Below are 18,092 nucleotides of genomic sequence, written 5' to 3'. Positions count from 1 at the left end.
GAATGAGTGTTACAACACTTAGACTCCCCAGTCTTAAGCACACTGTGCTAACAGACCTTTTAATTTCACATTAAACACTGCCTGTAGCATTCAAACTAAGCTGCTAATCTTCAAGCCAATGCAACTCTTTGCTCTGTTGCTCTGTGTTCTATACAAACATGAAAATATGAACCCACATTTTACACGAGAAACATCACAGCTCTAGATTTTCTTGCAGTTATGAATCCGACATTGAAAAAGGAAAATGTCCCAACACAGGTTTTCCTTGGTTGTGTACTGACACAGTATGAAAAAAAAAAAAAAAAAAAAGCCAGGAGGGGTCTGATGGAGAAAGCAGTAAAAATAATTTATCTGAAATTGGGAATTTCACACCCCTGCAGGTCTGGGTTTCCTCCATGTCAGCAGAGTAACTGTGATCATGCGAGCTCTGTTACAGCGAAAGTAGGACACCAAGTCTGAGGCAGCAAAGTGGGGGGATGGAGTGTGGCTGGCGAGACAGAGAGTGAGATGAGCTGAAAGGAGGAAGTGGTGGGACTGTAAAAGAGGGAGTTGTTAGTTATTTCAGGGGACAGGATATGTAAAACAAGAGAGGGGGACTCTAAAATAAAGTAGGAGTATGGGATGAGAAGACATAAACCAAAATGATTTATATGCAAAATTATATGCAAAAAACAGGACAAGCTTTATTAGTCACCGAGGGATCTATTTTGGGCTAGTGCACCCACACAATTGTAAAAAAAAAAAAAAAAGAAATGAAAAGAAAAGAAAAAAAAAGAGGATATTTATGTCCCAGTCTTATGAAATAACAACAATTCAAAAGCATGACTACAGGGGAAGCTCTCCGATTACCTTCCCTTTAACTATTTGTCAGACTAGTCACAGCAGGCCAGGTACTTCTCTTCTGTCGGCCTTTAATACAGACGTTTACATTTGGTTCCCTGGTATGTGCATTGATCCAAACATATAGCAAACAAGGCAAGGCTGGTAAGTTGCACCTGCAAACAGAACATGCTATGGTGCGGCGTTTACAGGCATGTTTGAATGAGGAGGTACACCTGTAGTCATTTCATCTTTAGATGAGGAGGCATGTATTTCTGTGTTAACATCTAGATGTGGTTGGTTCAATTCGACCATGTGCATGCTGCACTGCATGATAGGGAGAATGTAGAAAAACGTGTGCCTGATAACGCTTGCAGGAAGCAAAAGTTCATTCTTAAAATCATATGTGAATTTAATTTTTTTTCTCTTTTTGGCCTGTAGTGCCTTTTTACTGCATCTTACTTAGATTGTGTAAAGATTTGCTCAGTTTTTAGGACATCTGATGTCAAAATGTGGAGCTCAAAAAATGGTAAGGGAACTACTTTTTTCCCACAAGATTAAAATGTTTCATTGTATCACTATGCAAAAGCAAGAGAGTATATACTAAAGCAATGTTCATGCTCTTAACAGGATGTTGACAATAATGGCATCATCATCTGCTGAATTTTACACTTATCCAGCTCAACTACACTTATTTTAATAAGAGGACACAAATGAATAACTGCAGCAAAGCTGCAAGAGCCAAGACCAAAGCTACTGCTGCACCTAATAAGCAGTAGCCACCAGCCTCAGTATCCCACTGCACAGCGGGTGGAAATTTGTGGTGAACTTGTGAAAAATCCAAGGAAGAGTCATCTAAAGTCGAGAGCCTTTTCATGTTTCCTTGAAACTTAAAACCTTAAAACTTAACCCTGTAGAGGCAATGTAGTGGCTTTACAAAGCGATCGCAGAGACTCCAAAAACCCTCGGGGACAAATGTCAATTAAATGAATGACACCTGCTTACCGTCGGCCACTGTTTTGTTACATTACTGTCTTATTTTACATTTTATATAAGAAAAAGTCAAATCCATTACAACAGACTGAATTAAATAGCATTAATTCAGAAGTATCAGCTAACGTTACATCTTGACCGAGCAGGACGCAGTGTTGACATCTCATCATACTGTTATGATATATATATAATTAATATACTGTATAAACAATTTAATATTATTTCCCTTTGGGATGAATAACATTTTTCTTCTAATTTCCCATTTCATTTTATGAGCGGAAGCTTAGCAGACACACACTTTCTTCTTGGCAGGCTGAAAAATAAAATATCTCCTTAACAAAGTTTAATTTTTTTCTTGAGCCATGTCTTGGATTTCTGAAGGAAGACACTGCTGTTGAGTTTTTCAGATGTACTTTTTGGTGCCTTGAGCCATCCAGACCCATTGTAGTCAAGAAAAGGCTCTTTAGGGCCGCTACCTGTAACACTGGACAACTCGCTTCTGATTATTCTAAAGGGGTAATTAAGCAACCAGGTCAAATGAACAATAATTTTTTTCTTTTTCAGTGAACTTTCTCAAGTTATGTGTCAGCCATGCCTGGGGCTTACCTGTGGCCATCTTTCCATCAGCTGCGGCGGGCCCATCGGGGATAACACTCTTGACCTGGAGGAATTCATCAGGCTCGTCCCCTCCAATAATAGTGAAGCCAAAGCCCATGTTGCTCTTTTGGAGGGATGTGGACAAGAAACTGCCTTTAAGCTGAGTGGGGTCCCGTGTGAACAGTGACTTTTCTACAGAGTACAGAAAAAAAGAATTAGACAAGACAAAAACGGTTCTTAATAAGCTTTGAAGCAGTCATTGGAATGATTAGATGATTGGATTGATTAAAGCTGGTGGGGGGTAATGCTAACAAGGTGGGGCATGGGTAAAGCTTATCCATTTAGATAAGGGTGTAGCCACAGGGAAACTGGCAGGGCATGATCTCAACAGCAACATAGCAGACTTGGAGACAGGTGGAGCTGTGGTGCTGACAGACGCAGGTGTGGCTGAGTCGTTCTGGCTCCTGTGCAGGAGCACAAATGCAAAATCCATCCTCACACTCAAACATACTAAACTGCCATCTGACTCTCTCCTCCAAAGCTGAAACATGATGGGCAGAGGGAGTGCAGGGAGCAACAGTGGTCCAGTTCTGCAGTCAAAGTCCTAAGCAGCAAAATTCAGCAAATAACATGCTCCCAGTCGGGGATCAGTTCCAAGAGAAGATGCTCGAGGGGGGTCAGGGAAGAACTAGGAGATTTCTGGAGGAGGAAGAGCTGGTAAATTTTTAGAGGAGCGCCTTGAGTAGTAATGAGAGGATCTCAGCCAAAAAGCTTAGTCACACTAAAGCAAGTCTCCTATCTTTTTACTTTGGAAAGTAGTCATGGCTATTGTGCTAGTTTCCATCCTTTGTTTGTTATCACTGGTTCAGATATAGACTGAGTGATCACCCTCTCTGTTTGCTTATGCCAGGAGATAAGACAAGTCATAGTGCTCAGTCAATGCACAAATCCCTCAATTGCCTCAAGGGAAAAGCTTGCTTGCGGGTTTGCATGCTTACAGTAAGTCACGAGAGCAGGCAGCCATGAGGACGACAGTCAGCCCCCTTTGCTTCTTTTTTGGCCTACTTACTGACAAAGTGCCACAAGGAATAGGGGCTACAGACAGGCTGCTCTAGCACCACAGTGCAGGCGGAGGTGTGAAGTGGCTGTTGATGCTGCTGGTGATGGGGGCACATGTTCATCCGCCGAGTAAGAACATGCCGGAGTGGGGAGACATCAGCGGATGAGGATGTAGCATACACAGCAGCTCTGCGTCCAAGAGCTGGCGAGCAGGAGAGGTCTCCGAGGCTGCGGCAGCGCTCGGGCACCAGGCCGACCTCAGCGCGGGGGGGTCTGGGGAGGGTGGCAGAGGGGCTGGCATCCTCCACTGGCATCAAAGTTTGAAAAGGGGAAAATTGAGGAGGAAGAAAAAGGTTGGGGAGAAAGGAGAGAGAGCCTCACTGGACTGTACACACAGTGTAATCACGGAGATTGGCTCTCATCTCAGTGTGGTGCTCTACTATGTTACTACGGAAACAAACCTCCACCTCCACAGTCCAGACAGTTTTCTTTCTAGCAATACATCCTACTATTGTGAACTGGTAGAGAGCGAGAAGAGGAGCAGCAAACCAGCCATTAAACCAAACACTAAGTCAAACCAAACACCATATTTTAACCCACATGTTCAGGTATAAATTTATCAAATGAGTGAAAGTCACCACAAAATACTATACTCAGTCATGGAAAAAAAGACCTTTGTCATTTCTAAGGTTAATTGGTACATATCAGGATTCAGGACACATAAAATGAAAGATCTTCAAATTTGGTAAAAACAACCTCAAATGAACAACAAAAAAAGAACAACTTTTAAATTTATAAGATGTCAAAATATTTCAACACATTTTCATCCATTGTGTTCTAGATTTGCTGCTGTGTTTGGGATCACTGCCCAGTTTCAGTCACGCTTTCGTTGTCGGACAGATCTCGCATTTGACTCTAAAATACTTTGGTATACAGTGGAGCTCAAGGTTGGATCAATTGCAAGGTGTCCAGGTCCTGTGGCTGCAAATCATCAGCCCTCCACCACTGTGTTTAACTGTTGGTACGGGATGTTTGTGCTGGTATGCCAAGATTGTTTTTCATACAAACATAGTGCTGTACATTATGGTCAAAAATCCCCACTTTGGTCTCTGTCCAAAGGACATTGTTCCTGAAGTCTTGTGGCTTGTTCAGATGCAGCTCAGCAAACTTCAGCCGTGCTGCCATGTTCCTTTTAGAGAGAAGAGGCTTTTTCTCCTGCAACCCTTCCAAACAAGTCATACGCGTTCAGTCTTTAACATTTAACCCACTAACTGAGGCCTGTAGAATCTGAGCTTTTTTGCAGTTTCTGAGAGTGCATGAGCTGACCTTTGGCTGAATTTGTTGGGATTACCACTCCTGGAAGATTGGCAACTGTCGGGGCTGTTTTCAAATGTGAAAAATCTTTCGTTCCGGAATGGTGAACTCCAAATATGTTGGATATGACCTTAAAACCCTCCACAGACCGATGGGCAGCAACAATTGCTTCTAAGATAATTACTGCTGTCTTTTCTCCTTGGCATTGCCAAAACTTCTGCTTTTCTAGAAGAGCTCACATGTGCAGATGATAAATTATTTATTATTATGTCCTGATATGTAAAACCCTAGAATTGACTGGATACTGTTATTAAAAAAAACAACAACACATAAATATTCAAATTGGCTTACTATTTCTTGGACTTCATTGTGTGTTGTGACCCTGATATAAAAACTGAATTCATATCTATGAATTTTTCACTACCTCTGTTTAAATGATTTAGTGTTCCAGGTTTCCGATGTGTCTGTAACTTCTGTAACAACAAATGCTTTCACCAAAAACGAGTCCAGTTTGACCTCGAAGTCAGGGAGGTGTCTGACGTGCAACGCATGTATTCTGCAGCATGACAATAACTAGAACATAGAAAGTAGTAAAGAAACTGTTGCCTCGGTCAGGTGGTTCCTGATCTCTGAACATTTTGGAGTCATTTGAGACCTTTCAAATGATACTTGACATGACGTAGCTGCCAAAGGCTGTACAAAAGCAGAGAGCAACTGTACCCAAAAGAGGCGGAGCTGTCTTTAGAGACAAGTATTGATTTGATTTAGATATTTCACCGCATCTTAAAAATAAGCTGTTTATTATGATGCCAACACATTCAAACAGCTTATTCTCCATTTGTGATTACGGGGATAAGAAATCACATTCTGTAAATGGATATGAAAACACAATTTTCAAAAGGGAATTGGAAGTTTGACAATGCAATCATTATAGAAAGTTTCATAAGAGTGCATGCGCAGTCTCTAAAACATTCAGGCAGTTAATAAGTATGACTATATGTTGTATAATATTGTTGTTATTTCAGATGTAAAAGTTGGAAGATCAGCATGTTGTTCTTACCTCTGTAGATGGTGGGAAGGGGCAGAGAGGACAGACCCTGGCTTTGCATCTGCTGCTGCTGCTGGAGTCTTCTCTTCGCCTCCAGGACAGGGTTCTCAAACTGGGTCCTTCTATTTATATGACTACGATGATTAAGAAAAGAAAAAAAAAAGAAAAAGAACAGCAGCAGAGATTTCAGATTTCACACAACCCTGCTGCACTTAACTTAGCCTCCCTTTCTCATAGATCAGCCCTAATAAACCTGGCACTGCAGCATATATTGCCCTGATGATTAATTAAATGGCTGGTCCCCCAGATTATGTAACAGCCGCAGAATGGTTTCGCAGAGTGAAAACGAACCAACGATTGATTCTGGGCTTTTTTTCATGTTCCACAATTGAGCCCAATGTGTGACCAGAATTATGTGAATCACTAACTGGGTTGTGCACATGCATCTGCAATTTCCTTCGACGTCCCACGTTGTCCTTAATTTAGTTTGTAAGAGCCAGATAGTCATTGACTACGAATAGTGTAATTTGCCAGTGGGAAATAATTAGTCATCATTAGATACTTCCCTCACTCTTGGAGACTGCATTTTGCACTGACACACATACACACACACCATCTTTCTCTTGTCTCCTTATCTTTTAATGAACACTCTAGTATCAAAGTGCTAATTATGAAACAGCTTTACTATATTTTTACATGGTTACGTAACTTCAAGGTCTGCTAACTTCTTCTATGACTTTTACAGGATGACAAAGCAAGGCAATAAGAACATCGTGAGAGGGTATAGTATAAGAGGTGTCATTTTGCAGGTTTTCTTCAGCAAAAATCGATCGAAATGACTCCCCTTGCGTGTCTAAAAATAAAACCTGTCCCTATGCTCCAGAGTGGAGAGCAAACAAACTACCCCACTGCGCGGGGAGGGGACAAGCAGTTCAATAGGGTGCATTAGCCACTGCAGCAGTTACAGTGAGACACATTGATACAGATGAAAGGATGTGCAGAATACTTGTTCTTGAGTTTATCTACTAATAGATATGTGCACCGTGAGCGTATAAAAGAGAGGGTAATGGAAATGTTGATAAACACACACAGCCTAATAATCTTCCCTCCAAGCCAGCAGGCACATGAGAGGTAACTCCTTCTCGGATACGTTGCCGGACTGCTCCTAATAAATATGATTAACACAGGACCAGCAGGCCACCGTGAAAATCAAGAGCAAGCCATTCCATATTCAACATGCACCAAACTTACTCAACATAGTAGCTGCCGTAAATGGGGTCATCGATTTTCTCCCAGCCGTACGGAAGCTCTGCAAAGGATATAAAAAAACAACAGCAGAGAGATAACAATAATTAAGGGCTTGTTTATTCAATGAACTCACGGCAGCATATTGATTCTTGCATGAAAACATCTTTTTGGCAGAATTAGTTTATAGCATTATCATAATGTCAGTGATTAAAAGAAATTTGATGGTACAATAACATGTTAAGTGGAGGCATTGTTGTTCTCTCAGCAGAAAATGGCAACATGATCTCTCAGCAACTTGTCATATTGACTGATTTGAAGAGGCTATTGGCTCTTTATTGTTGTGCATCAAATACATCCTTCAAGAGAAAGCTGCAAGCTTACACACACACACACACTGCATTTAAATCAGCAAAATATTTATGCTTTGCGTCTTCCCCAAGCTCTGAGTATTGTGTTTAGGTGTTGGAACTGAAGATTTATAACCTTGTCTTGGACGAGCACAAAACTCAGGGGTGTTGAACCTTCACAGCGTTGACTGGTTTCTAATTCTGCAAGAGTTTTATCTCCAAATCTTACAAGCTCAGGACTAAATAAAGTCACCAACAGTAAATAGTACATGACAGTCAGTTTCTGGCAGATGACAGGCATATCAAACAACAAAACTCCCGCGGTAAGAAGTTGACTGGCATATCAAAGCATGAATGTCAGAGCTCAAACTGAAATACAGAATTATCAAGTGTGTACAGTGACATGGAACAAAGATGGTTTGTGTCTGTAAAACCCTTTTCACTGCTACTATCAAGCAAAACTGAGAAAACATGCTCGAGCATCACTGATGTATTGATATATTACACTCTGCTGGCTCCTCATTGGATCTGCAGTGGCAGAGCAAAAGTCTTTGGGTCAGACACGGGCTTCTGTGTCCTGACTGGCTTCATCTGTGAAGGTGTGGCTTGCAGAGAGATCCCTGCTCTTACTGTTGTTCAGCTTCTCCTTTTCCTACACTTTTAACACCCTTCCTTTTCTTTTCCGTTAGTAGGTGCTTAGTATCTGGTGGCAAGAAAGACTCAAAAAGAGAGACAGCCCAAATACATTTGCCTGTGAAGGTGGCTATAGATGAGTTGACAACCGACTTTTTCACATGGTCGACACTTTAAATGGGAGTCTAGAGCTGTGTAGAAGCCAGCGCCTAGCAATCGTCACCAGGATTGTACCTTAAGGCATTACTCCACTGTCTTCATGCGTCAGATCTGGTGGCTACATGAAACAGAGAGTCTATGTCAGAAATACAACATCCAAGTTTGAAGTAGAACGGTTGTCACACAGAAGAACACTCAATTGACAATGCAAGATGCCACCTTTACGAAGAGAAATAAGGGCTTTATTTGAGTACCCAAAGACACATATTCCTGAAAAGTGCCCCGTAGGGTCCGGAAAATTATTTGTCCGTTTAATTATAGAGGTACAGAAGTCATCACTGACAACTAAGAGTTTATAACTGACTGAGGTGTAGGTAAATACTGTAGACAGCCTTGATAGATAGGTGTCGGCTGCACAGTCCAAAAAATGCACGTTAGATTAACTGGTGAATAATAAATCGATTGTTGGAGTAAAAGTTGTTTCAATGGCTGCTTCTACAGCACAATATCAGAGCAATTTTTTTACCACTAGGGGTGCAGAATTGCTCTTTCAAAAGCAGAGAATCTTTTTTTTCTTCTTTTTTGTAAGGTACACTGCTTGCATCCTACTGAGGGACAATAGGACCAACAAAGCATATGCACCTTCTGTGGAACTTTTCCAGCACCTTGATTTCATACGGTGGGGTGATGCTGAAAGGAGACTTTGATGCTAAATAAATCACTTTCTGAGGACCATGACCGTCTGTCCTTGGCAGTATCAGTGAAGCATTTCACTCTGAACCAAAGAGGCATACTTACTGACACAAGTATCTTTATGCATCTGAGAAAAACTTGCAGCGAAACGGTAAAGAGCTCGAACTTGTCACACTGACATTGAACTTTTTGATGTGCAGCTACAAATTTCTGCAGCGTCCGCCTCCTTCTGTATGTGAGTCGTACTGTAGAAATGCTGCTTTTGTCTAAAATGATCAAAGCCAATCTTCCTTCAAAACTGCTGCTTTTATCAGACATCTGGACAGGATTGTTAAAGCTGTCCTCCTCTCTTTCCTCTGCCCACAACACCTCGACAGAAAGCAACTTTAAAAAAAAAAAACAAAAAACCAAGGAGTTCCCTGTTTGCTATCTAGGATATGACCAATTTGCGTTTAAAGCATATTCCCACATGCAGACTCGTGTATTTTAGCATAACGGTGCAATCTTTCAAAGATAAGTTGAATACTGTGAGAGACTCCGCTAAATCTAGCACAGAGATGTTGTGCTCAGTTGCTGCTCAGCTTAGAATTGGACCAGCTTTGATTAGTGACAATGCAAAGTTAATCAGGATGATTGCAGAGATGACAACAGAGAAAACTATTCCTGATCAAAAAAGGCGAAGCGACCGGAGGCAGAACCAAAGAATCTCGAGCTCCAGAGGAACTCTGTAGCCTGTAAGAAAGGAAGATATTCAAGCGCGCGTTGCATAGAAGAGTGCATATAATGCACCGTGTGGTCATTGCATGTTTTTAATATTAATCCTCGACCTAGTTTGCAGTCTCACTAGAGCGATGCGGATACTCCCATCCCTCCCTTTGCAGAGGAGAAAATTTGGAAACAATATTGGCGTAGTGCTCGTGCACGTGCCATATGCTTCTCTGAACCCCTTCCCCTAATCCCCTCAACACAAATGATTAAAGTTTCAGTAGGATGCACTATTTTTTGCACACTCACTAAAATGCATACTTGCCACACACACACACACGCACACACCCACACACACTGTTGTGAGTGATATAACAGAGCGCCACGAGCAGGTTGACAACCCACGGGAATACCTTCTGTGAACACTGCAACATTTCTTAGCCCATCTCCACTCATTAAATATGAAAGAGTGTTTCATGTTCTCACCTTTACTGGGTGACACACACATGCGCGTACATACAGATTACATTACTTACTTTATCCACACACACACACAGAGAAAAGCAGAGATCAAAGGGATGTCATGTAGCTCAGCAATCTTCTAATGGAAAGCTTTTCCATTAAAACGTTCAAAGAAAAAGCTGCGGGATGCCAGAAATGTGTCTGCTTTCAGTATCAAGAAGAGGGCAGATGGACTCTTCACACCACGCCCTCCGAAGATAATTGCAGTTTATTAAAACTTCGTTTCCATTCTTGTTTGACTATTATTCCTGCCAGCTATAATAGCGTTATGCTACTTAAATCAAATGTAAAAATCTGGGCAGATTGAAGGAGAGGAAAACGAGACAACCACTTCTAAATGTTTAGATTGGCCATGATTGCCTGATTGCTTTTGTTTCTTGCATAGTGGGAATAATGTTAGCAGCAATGTTGCGTTCCACAGTCCCACAGTTGAATAGACATCAACATTAAGTGAATATGCACTTCTTTTTTTTAAGCTTCATGAGAAAATCTAGGGAGTAAAACTGGATCTGAAAAATGTTGGCTTCCCCAAATAAATGGATAAGTAAATAAAACATGCTTAATCATACCTCTTCACCTGTTTAAAGATGCTAAACTGAGCATATCTAAACCAGGAATGGCAAGATGTACGTGTAGATTCTCAGTCATACAAGTCATTGCTTGAAGAACTTGAATAGAATGTAACAGAACCAAGAAAATACAACCTGTTGCTCTCCATTTCAGCACTTAGGACAAAAAATGTACAAACGGAGTGATAATGGTATTTACCAATCTGAAGTTAGAAAGCCACAAAGTAGTAGCATTAGTTTAAGGATAATTCTGTATCTTTCAAATGTGGTTTCTATTTTCCAATCTTTTTCAAACACAGTATATGTTAAGCCAAAAGTCTTTGGCACTGATCCTACATTGAGTGAAAAGGCCTCAATAAGCAACCGTGAAAGAGCTATAATGTATTTTTCTTTTTTTGCCAACAGCAACCTTTTAGATAGTAAACACAGAAATTCCTGACCTGGCCAAATGTATCAGATTCTCCACTTTGGCTTTTATTTGATTTTGTGTAATTAAGTATTGGAATAACTAGTTCCAAGACCACTCTCATTCACAGACACATGGAGCGTTTCCAAACCGGACTTAAACAGATCCAACACTTCCAAAGTTGGGAAGTGCAACAACCTTTGACGTAAGTAGCCTTTCAATACTACCTGTTGTCTTCCTCACTCTGCCTCAATCCTCCAAGACTCTTCTTCGATTGGATTTAACTTTGGTTTTACTAAAAAAAAAAGGCCAACACTCAAACTGAAAATGACCATGACCATGTCCTTATAATCCACCATCAGCCTCAGGATACCAGAAAACAGGTCAGCCAACAAGTTACAGCAGATGGGAATGGTGAGGTGGCTCATGTTTGTGATTACCTTCATTATTTAAGCCTGTCAGTGACTAGAAATATCACTAGAATATCACGTTAGGGTCTACGAGGACAGCCAAAAACAAGCATTTAGGGTTAAATACTAGTTGTGAAGTGAGGAGTATGTAACTTCAAAAGGCAAAGTAGCACAGTCATCTCATCACAAGATGTTGAGTTCATAAGCAATATGCTGTGTCGTAGATACTTGTGATGGGGTACTTTTGCTGTTAGGCATTTAATCCTGTAACCCCTGACTTTAGCTAGCGGCCATTACTCTGCAGTTTTCCAAGTTACACACTTCTCCTTGAAGGAGTTCATATGGTGTCAGGGCTGCAATGCCTCACAAAAACACACACAGTTTTTTTTTTTCTGAGTGAGCAGTGTGCTGATAAACGCTTAACATAGGAGGATTGTGTCTTTTTCTCACTCACTGCTGTCTGGCTCCACTGAGTGCCGTCGAACTCCCAGGAACAAGGAGACAGAAAGTGTGTGTGGGAACGTTTTATAACATGGGGGCTGCTCATCGCTGCTGTGCTGCATGTGTACAGGAAGGACATGAGAAGCCAGTGTGGAATTTTCAGGCTGTAGTTTTGACGGTGGAGTCCTGAAGCGACTGGAGAAATGTTTACGACTTCTAGTCAAGCCAAAATATCCATCCCGCAGACACAGGAGGAGGGCTTCTTTCTGCCAGCAGGAGGCATCTTCTGCTATCTTCAACACTCAATAATATCGGTCTCCCTTTCTGTATCACCTTATTTCTCACCGTTCCTTCCTCTTTTCATCTCTTTTTCTTTTAATGTATTCTCGCATCATGCGTTCTAATATATGCACACTCAGAGATGGCCTTTTTTGAAGCCTTGCACACATATTTGAACAATTTATATTCTACTTTTTCTAATTTGGACCTAGAAAGAGGGTACCAAACCGCAAAACCCACGGACAATGCAAGGTTTTTACGTAGGCCTTGTTTCTTTTTTCCAGTTCTTGCACCTATTGAAAAGCAAACAGGCTGAACTGAATCTATTTTAGTGCCTCAAGACTTTTTTTACTCACCCGAAATTAAAGTCCATCCCCACTGGATAGTGCACCGAATGCAGCTTCATTTATCACGTTACCTCTGAATGCAGCACCCATTCAAGAGAAAAAAAGCTCTTCTGGACTGAATAATGAATGTTTCTATGGGCCAACACAGGCACAAAATCCACTGACCGATACACAGATTGGAGAGCACACAGTTGACTTAACAATCCAGTGAAATACACAACACATAATCTTTTGAACAAATAAAGGGATACCATTCTCTGTAAGCACAGTCCAACCTCAGAGTTAAGTCTCTGAAATGCCGCCACAGTGCAGGAGATTTAGAGACTTAATGCTTGGGTTCTTACCCAGCACATAATACCATCAGGGAGGCACTAGATTGATCTAAAATGTATTTTTGCCCCATGACAGTGACTGTAAACATAAAGCTAGAATCACTGAAAACTGCATGACCTTCAGTGACGAGAGGAGTTCTGCAACAGACACAGTACAGCCCCGACAAGAGTGACGAACACGTCATTTACATTCTGCAAGATGCCAGTGTCTGAATTTCTGTGCAGAAATGTACCCAGGAGAACAGATGCTTTTCTAAAAGCACAGGGTCATTGCAACAAAAATTATGACTTTTTTTCCCTCTTTCAACTTTTGAAATGTTTCCTATGGTTTCTTGCAATACATTTATTTCCATTACCCGGTTAGAAGCAATTACGCTAGTCTGTATCATCAGGAGGAGGAGGAGGAGGAGGAGGAGGTAAAAAAAATGGAGAGTGGTCTTCAGGATCTTCTTTTAAAATGGGCCCATCTTGATCGTTCTTTGAATGTCAACATTTTCTGAGGACAGAAACAGCGAGTCGCTTTGTTGTGAACAAAACAAAACCTTCAATAACTGACTACTGACCAGCTCTTTCAGGAAGGGCGAGTCATATGAAATCAGGAGCTCATGTTGATAAAATATGCTGCAACAAAGGGCAGTGTGACTGTTGTACTTATTTTTCATTTAAAGCTCACATGCAGCCCCTCCAGAACATGTCAGGGTTGCAGTTTACTGCAGCAAACAGCCAGTGGACAACCGCTTGATCACATGTTGAACATAGATCCTCTGAATATCAAGCTCCTTCTGACAGGGACAATCTTCTTCTCACTTTGAGATCTGTTTGATCACTTTTTTCTCAAGATAATCTTTATTCCATCTTCTTAAAAGAGCACATTTATGCTTTTAATTCCTGCTTATTAACAAACCTTTACCTGACATTTACATAACATTTGAAAATTCTGAAGACAGACTTTCACTTTTTTTTGTTTATATATATATATATATATATATATATATATATATATACACACACATACATTTTTTATCAAATGAGATCTGTGTTGTTTGTGAGGGTAAGTGAGTTGTGTTTTTGTAGTTTGTGTCGTGTAATGTTTTGTAACTTCGTATTTGTCCATTGGAACCCCTTCAAAGACGAGATGCCCCACTTCAGGCTACTCCTCTCTCGATAGCCGCAAATGAAATGTACTGCATTTCCTGTGAATGCCTCACAAATCAACCCTCATTTCATAAGGTGGTTGCTCTCAATGTGAAGCAGCGGACAGTAAATAGTGAGGCTGAGATCAGTGAGAAAATTAAACAATAAACTGGATTACACGCTGCATTATTTCCTGTGAATCACTGCCTTGGTAGACAACATTAATCCAGGGGGAAATAGTTCACTACATCACTCACAATATGAACTACTGTATATATTATACATCCCACTGGATTAAAAAAATCATTACAGTATATGCTTTGGTAGCAGGGGCAGAACCATCTGTGCACTTGACCTTAACATATTCAGACCTGTGAATTCAATTCCAGTCATCTTAAAAAAAAAATTAAAAAAAATGCAGTGTTTGTCGATAGAAAAAGCTATTTTTTTCAAGATAATCCAAGATTTTAGGTAAATCTAGAGACCCCTACTGATTTACAAAGTGCCTGGTTGAGGCTTCAGGCTTTTAATCCCGAGAACTATCATTATTTTCTCAGGGAGCCCGTTGTGTTACTTAAAAGTCGAGCTAAAATGACCAATTATGAGTCAGGGATGTTTTCAGAGGACCTAAAAGAGATAAAAGAGTATAATCATAAACTCGACTGCCTCTCCAAGCAACAATTAATATACCCTTCAGTCGTTATCGAAAGCAAGATCAAAGTTGGATAGAGGCATGTTCCCTGGCCCTGTCAGACACTATACTTTCTGAGCCTTGCCAGCCTTGTTGCCAGGTAAACATGACTTGGCAGATTTAAGTCTCCCATGCAAGGCAATTTAGCATCTTCTGTTTCATTAGAGGGGGAGTTGTGTGTAGAATAAAAGCTAGTTTAAGGAACAGAGCCTGGAACAGCACGATATGATTTTCTTGTGTGTGGAGGCTGCTGACTAATTCTTTTCCTTTCATTGGAAGGTGTGATGATCATGCGCCAAGAAATGCAGAAATGCAATGAAAAAAGAAAAAAAAGTCTTCAGTAAAAACTGTTGCTTGGTCTGCAGCTACTGTAAGTAACTTCAACGTTAATGTCAGGACATAAGGTTTTCCAGCAGAAGACTGCAATAAGAGGGTAATCATTCACCTCACGTACGGATGGTATAATGGCATGACTGACCATTGTATGTTGGCATAAGTAGATATAGAAGTAGTAAGTAGGAGTAAATACTGGTGTTGCTTTTTTTGGGCAGAAATAACTGAAATCTCATGCAGAACTTACAGCCTTTATTCTTGACTGGTAAGTAAAAGGCTCGTACTGTTCATCTTATATTGTAGCTGTAACCTTTTTCTGCTTATAGTGCAACGATGGCTTGTTGTGTGCATGCGGTGCCGAGCCTCCTCTGTGTGTGTGTGAATTAACAAAGAGGAAAAGCGCCGGGTTAATGAGGGTGTCTCTTTTGTGCCGATAGGACTGAACCCATTTTTGGAAAACAGGTACAGTGTTAATGTTTGTTGAACTGCGATGAACATTCTGAGCTTTGAGTTGTTTTATCTGGATAAAACAATCCACTCTTCTTTTGTCCCTGCTCACAGAGGTTGTTAGCCCATCATAAATCCTCCAAATTTCCCCAAACAGAGAGTGTTCTGACCGCTGCCCCCTTGTGGTGATCATTAATGAAGTTCAAAGTTACAAAATACACCTTAGAAGCAACCCAAGAGAAGTTTGTGAGCCTTAAAACGAACACTGACCTTTGTAATGCATCGGCCTGAAACTGTCCCGGAGTGCCAGGAGGCTGGAATACCACACTTCAGAACATTGGTTTCCAGCCCAGCACCACACCGTTTTTGCTTTACGGATGTTTCGCATTTTTGTGGGCTTTTGATTGCTGTATTTGTGGCCTTTTCAAAATGACAACGAATTTGAGCGTACGGCTGTGCATGTGCAGGGCTCACAACTGTAGTTTGAGCCAAAGAGCAAAACTTCCGAGTTCTCCAATGTCATTTTAAGGCTTGTAAAAAGAAAAAAAGGGAAGAAAAATGTCAACTTCTCAAAGTTTCAACTTCTGATGTGTTGCAATGCAGGGACAGGGGCACAGCTATGAAAGCTTACATTTACCTACACAGTAAATATAGCTAAATAACTTCCTTTCCCCATGTATGTGCATGTTACTGTAACCACTGCATAAAGTCTATATGTTATGGTTCCCTGAGTCCATAAGCTCAAAGTCATTCTCATAGCTGCCAGTTAACCATATGACTGCATCTGTTCAGAGTGATAAAACAGCACAGTCTGGGTCTGACAGAGACTGATGTGCTGAGGTTTACTGTCGCATTTTCACCTCACAAATAGATTGAAATAAACCACACAAGCATCTTTCCCCCCACTGCCCAACAGTTATTGATTTTAGAAGATGTTTGATAAGTCAATACGACTAAGCAGTGACAGGAAAAGTCAAACCTAATTGTGTCACTTGCTGGCAACAGTAAGTGTTTAACCGTGCGACTGTTTTTAATCAGCTTGCGGTCCTGTTAAATGCACCTGTGCGGTGTGGAGAAATCGAGCTTTACATTTGCGCTACTTCAGAGTCTCGCTGGTCTCTGAGTCATAGCGTGCAGACAGCAGTTAGGTGGAAGAATAAGAAAGAAAAAAAAAACTAAATTCACAAGCTTGTAGCTTATCGTGACATTCCAGGCAGAGAAAGAGACCTACTGATCTGTGACATGGCACTTACTCTCTCTTCCTTCCCCTCCAAAGTTCTAGTTTTATTTGCTTTGGGGTCTTTGTAAAAGAAAAAAACGCACACACAGGGACACACATGCTTTCACCTCTTTTACTTTCCACCTGCAGAATTACTAAACCCTCTCCTCATCCCTTTAGGGTCAGACAAAGTGGTCTTTTGTAAGACCCTTTTGTTAAATGTTAAAAAGGATAATTATGTAAAGCAGTCTGTTTCATAATAGCCTCCTGGATGCTGTTGATTAGATGAAAAAATGTATTAGGGTTAAACAGATTCAGCTCAACCCAATTAGAGCTCACACAGCCAAATAGAAATGTAAAAAAGATTAATACATCTGTAAAATATCGAACCAGAGCGGAGAAAAAAGCAATTACAGAATACAGCTTACCTGTGAATATTATAACAACCCGCAACAATAAGAGCACTGGCAGGTGAAGTTAATTACGTTAATCATTTGGTGCAATGCAATGTAATGCTGGAAAAACTTGGGTCCTGGAAATCATGTGGTTGTTAATTTCACACATACCAAGAACGCTAACGCTGTTATCGACCCGGCACAGCATTCCATTGCTTCCTCATGGCAGCAGCCTGCCCCAGCAGGGACACTGCCCCACATGCACCACACCACAAAAACATTTTCTTTTGTTTTTTACAGGACAACGACCTGTTGGCAACTTGCAATGGCCATTTTGCACAGAAAATAACTTTAATTTTAATCGAAATGATTGTAATTAATTGTTGTTCGTATCACTCCAAACTTCACAGTACAAGCTCATAGTAAAAACGATTTACATGATTCATATCAAACATTTCTCAAACTTTTGTTAGGAAGCAAAAATCTGGAGGTCTCTACTACTGCAAGCAGCTGAAAAATCATTTTCAATGAATGATGGATGAGGCCAAACTTTATCAGAAGAAGCTATTTAAGGGTCGGGCCGATCACCGATGCCACGGTTCATCTAAAGCCTTTGATTTTTCTTTGTTTTGTGCAACACTTTTACTAATCTACAACAACATTTTACATGCTATTCATTAAAGTAAAAAACGAGAGATTAACATGATTTGGCAACCGCTGATTTGATGTCGAGAAACCTGTGTCACATTTGACTTTTAAACCAATGCAGTCTGTGCTTGCTGACTGGGAACAGCTTCCAAAATATAGTTTCATTTGGTATAAAATAAGTTACATTTTGTGACATATGAGTTGACATCAAAGCTAAATGTGTACAACACACCAAACTGACAGTTGGGGAAATAAAAAGGAGACAGTTCCCTTTGGGCTACTACTTGTCTTAACTGTAGTTTTT

The 18,092-nt window shown here is 40.7% G+C and overlaps 1 protein-coding gene across 3 annotated transcripts in view; it reads right to left on the bottom strand.

Annotated features, from left to right (window-relative positions):
- Positions 1-18,092, bottom strand: part of magi2a (membrane associated guanylate kinase, WW and PDZ domain containing 2a) — a 181,829-nt gene that overhangs the window by 39,012 nt on the left and 124,725 nt on the right. For all 3 annotated transcript variants that reach the window (XM_072377463.1, XM_072377464.1, XM_072377465.1), the window contains exons 7-9: positions 7,082-7,139; positions 5,843-5,964; positions 2,419-2,601 (exon numbers count right to left, since the gene is read on the bottom strand). In XM_072377463.1, coding sequence (XP_072233564.1) covers positions 2,419-2,601; positions 5,843-5,964; positions 7,082-7,139 — 363 coding nt within the window. The remainder of the gene's footprint in view (positions 1-2,418; positions 2,602-5,842; positions 5,965-7,081; positions 7,140-18,092) is intronic.

Source organism: Leuresthes tenuis, unplaced genomic scaffold (genome assembly GCF_036924035.1).
Source record: "Leuresthes tenuis unplaced genomic scaffold, fLeuTen1.0.hap1 SCAF_23, whole genome shotgun sequence".
Taxonomy (NCBI): domain Eukaryota; kingdom Metazoa; phylum Chordata; class Actinopteri; order Atheriniformes; family Atherinopsidae; genus Leuresthes; species Leuresthes tenuis.
The sequence above is the reverse complement of the archived record's forward strand: the minus strand, read 5'-3'. Positions and strand labels throughout refer to the sequence as shown.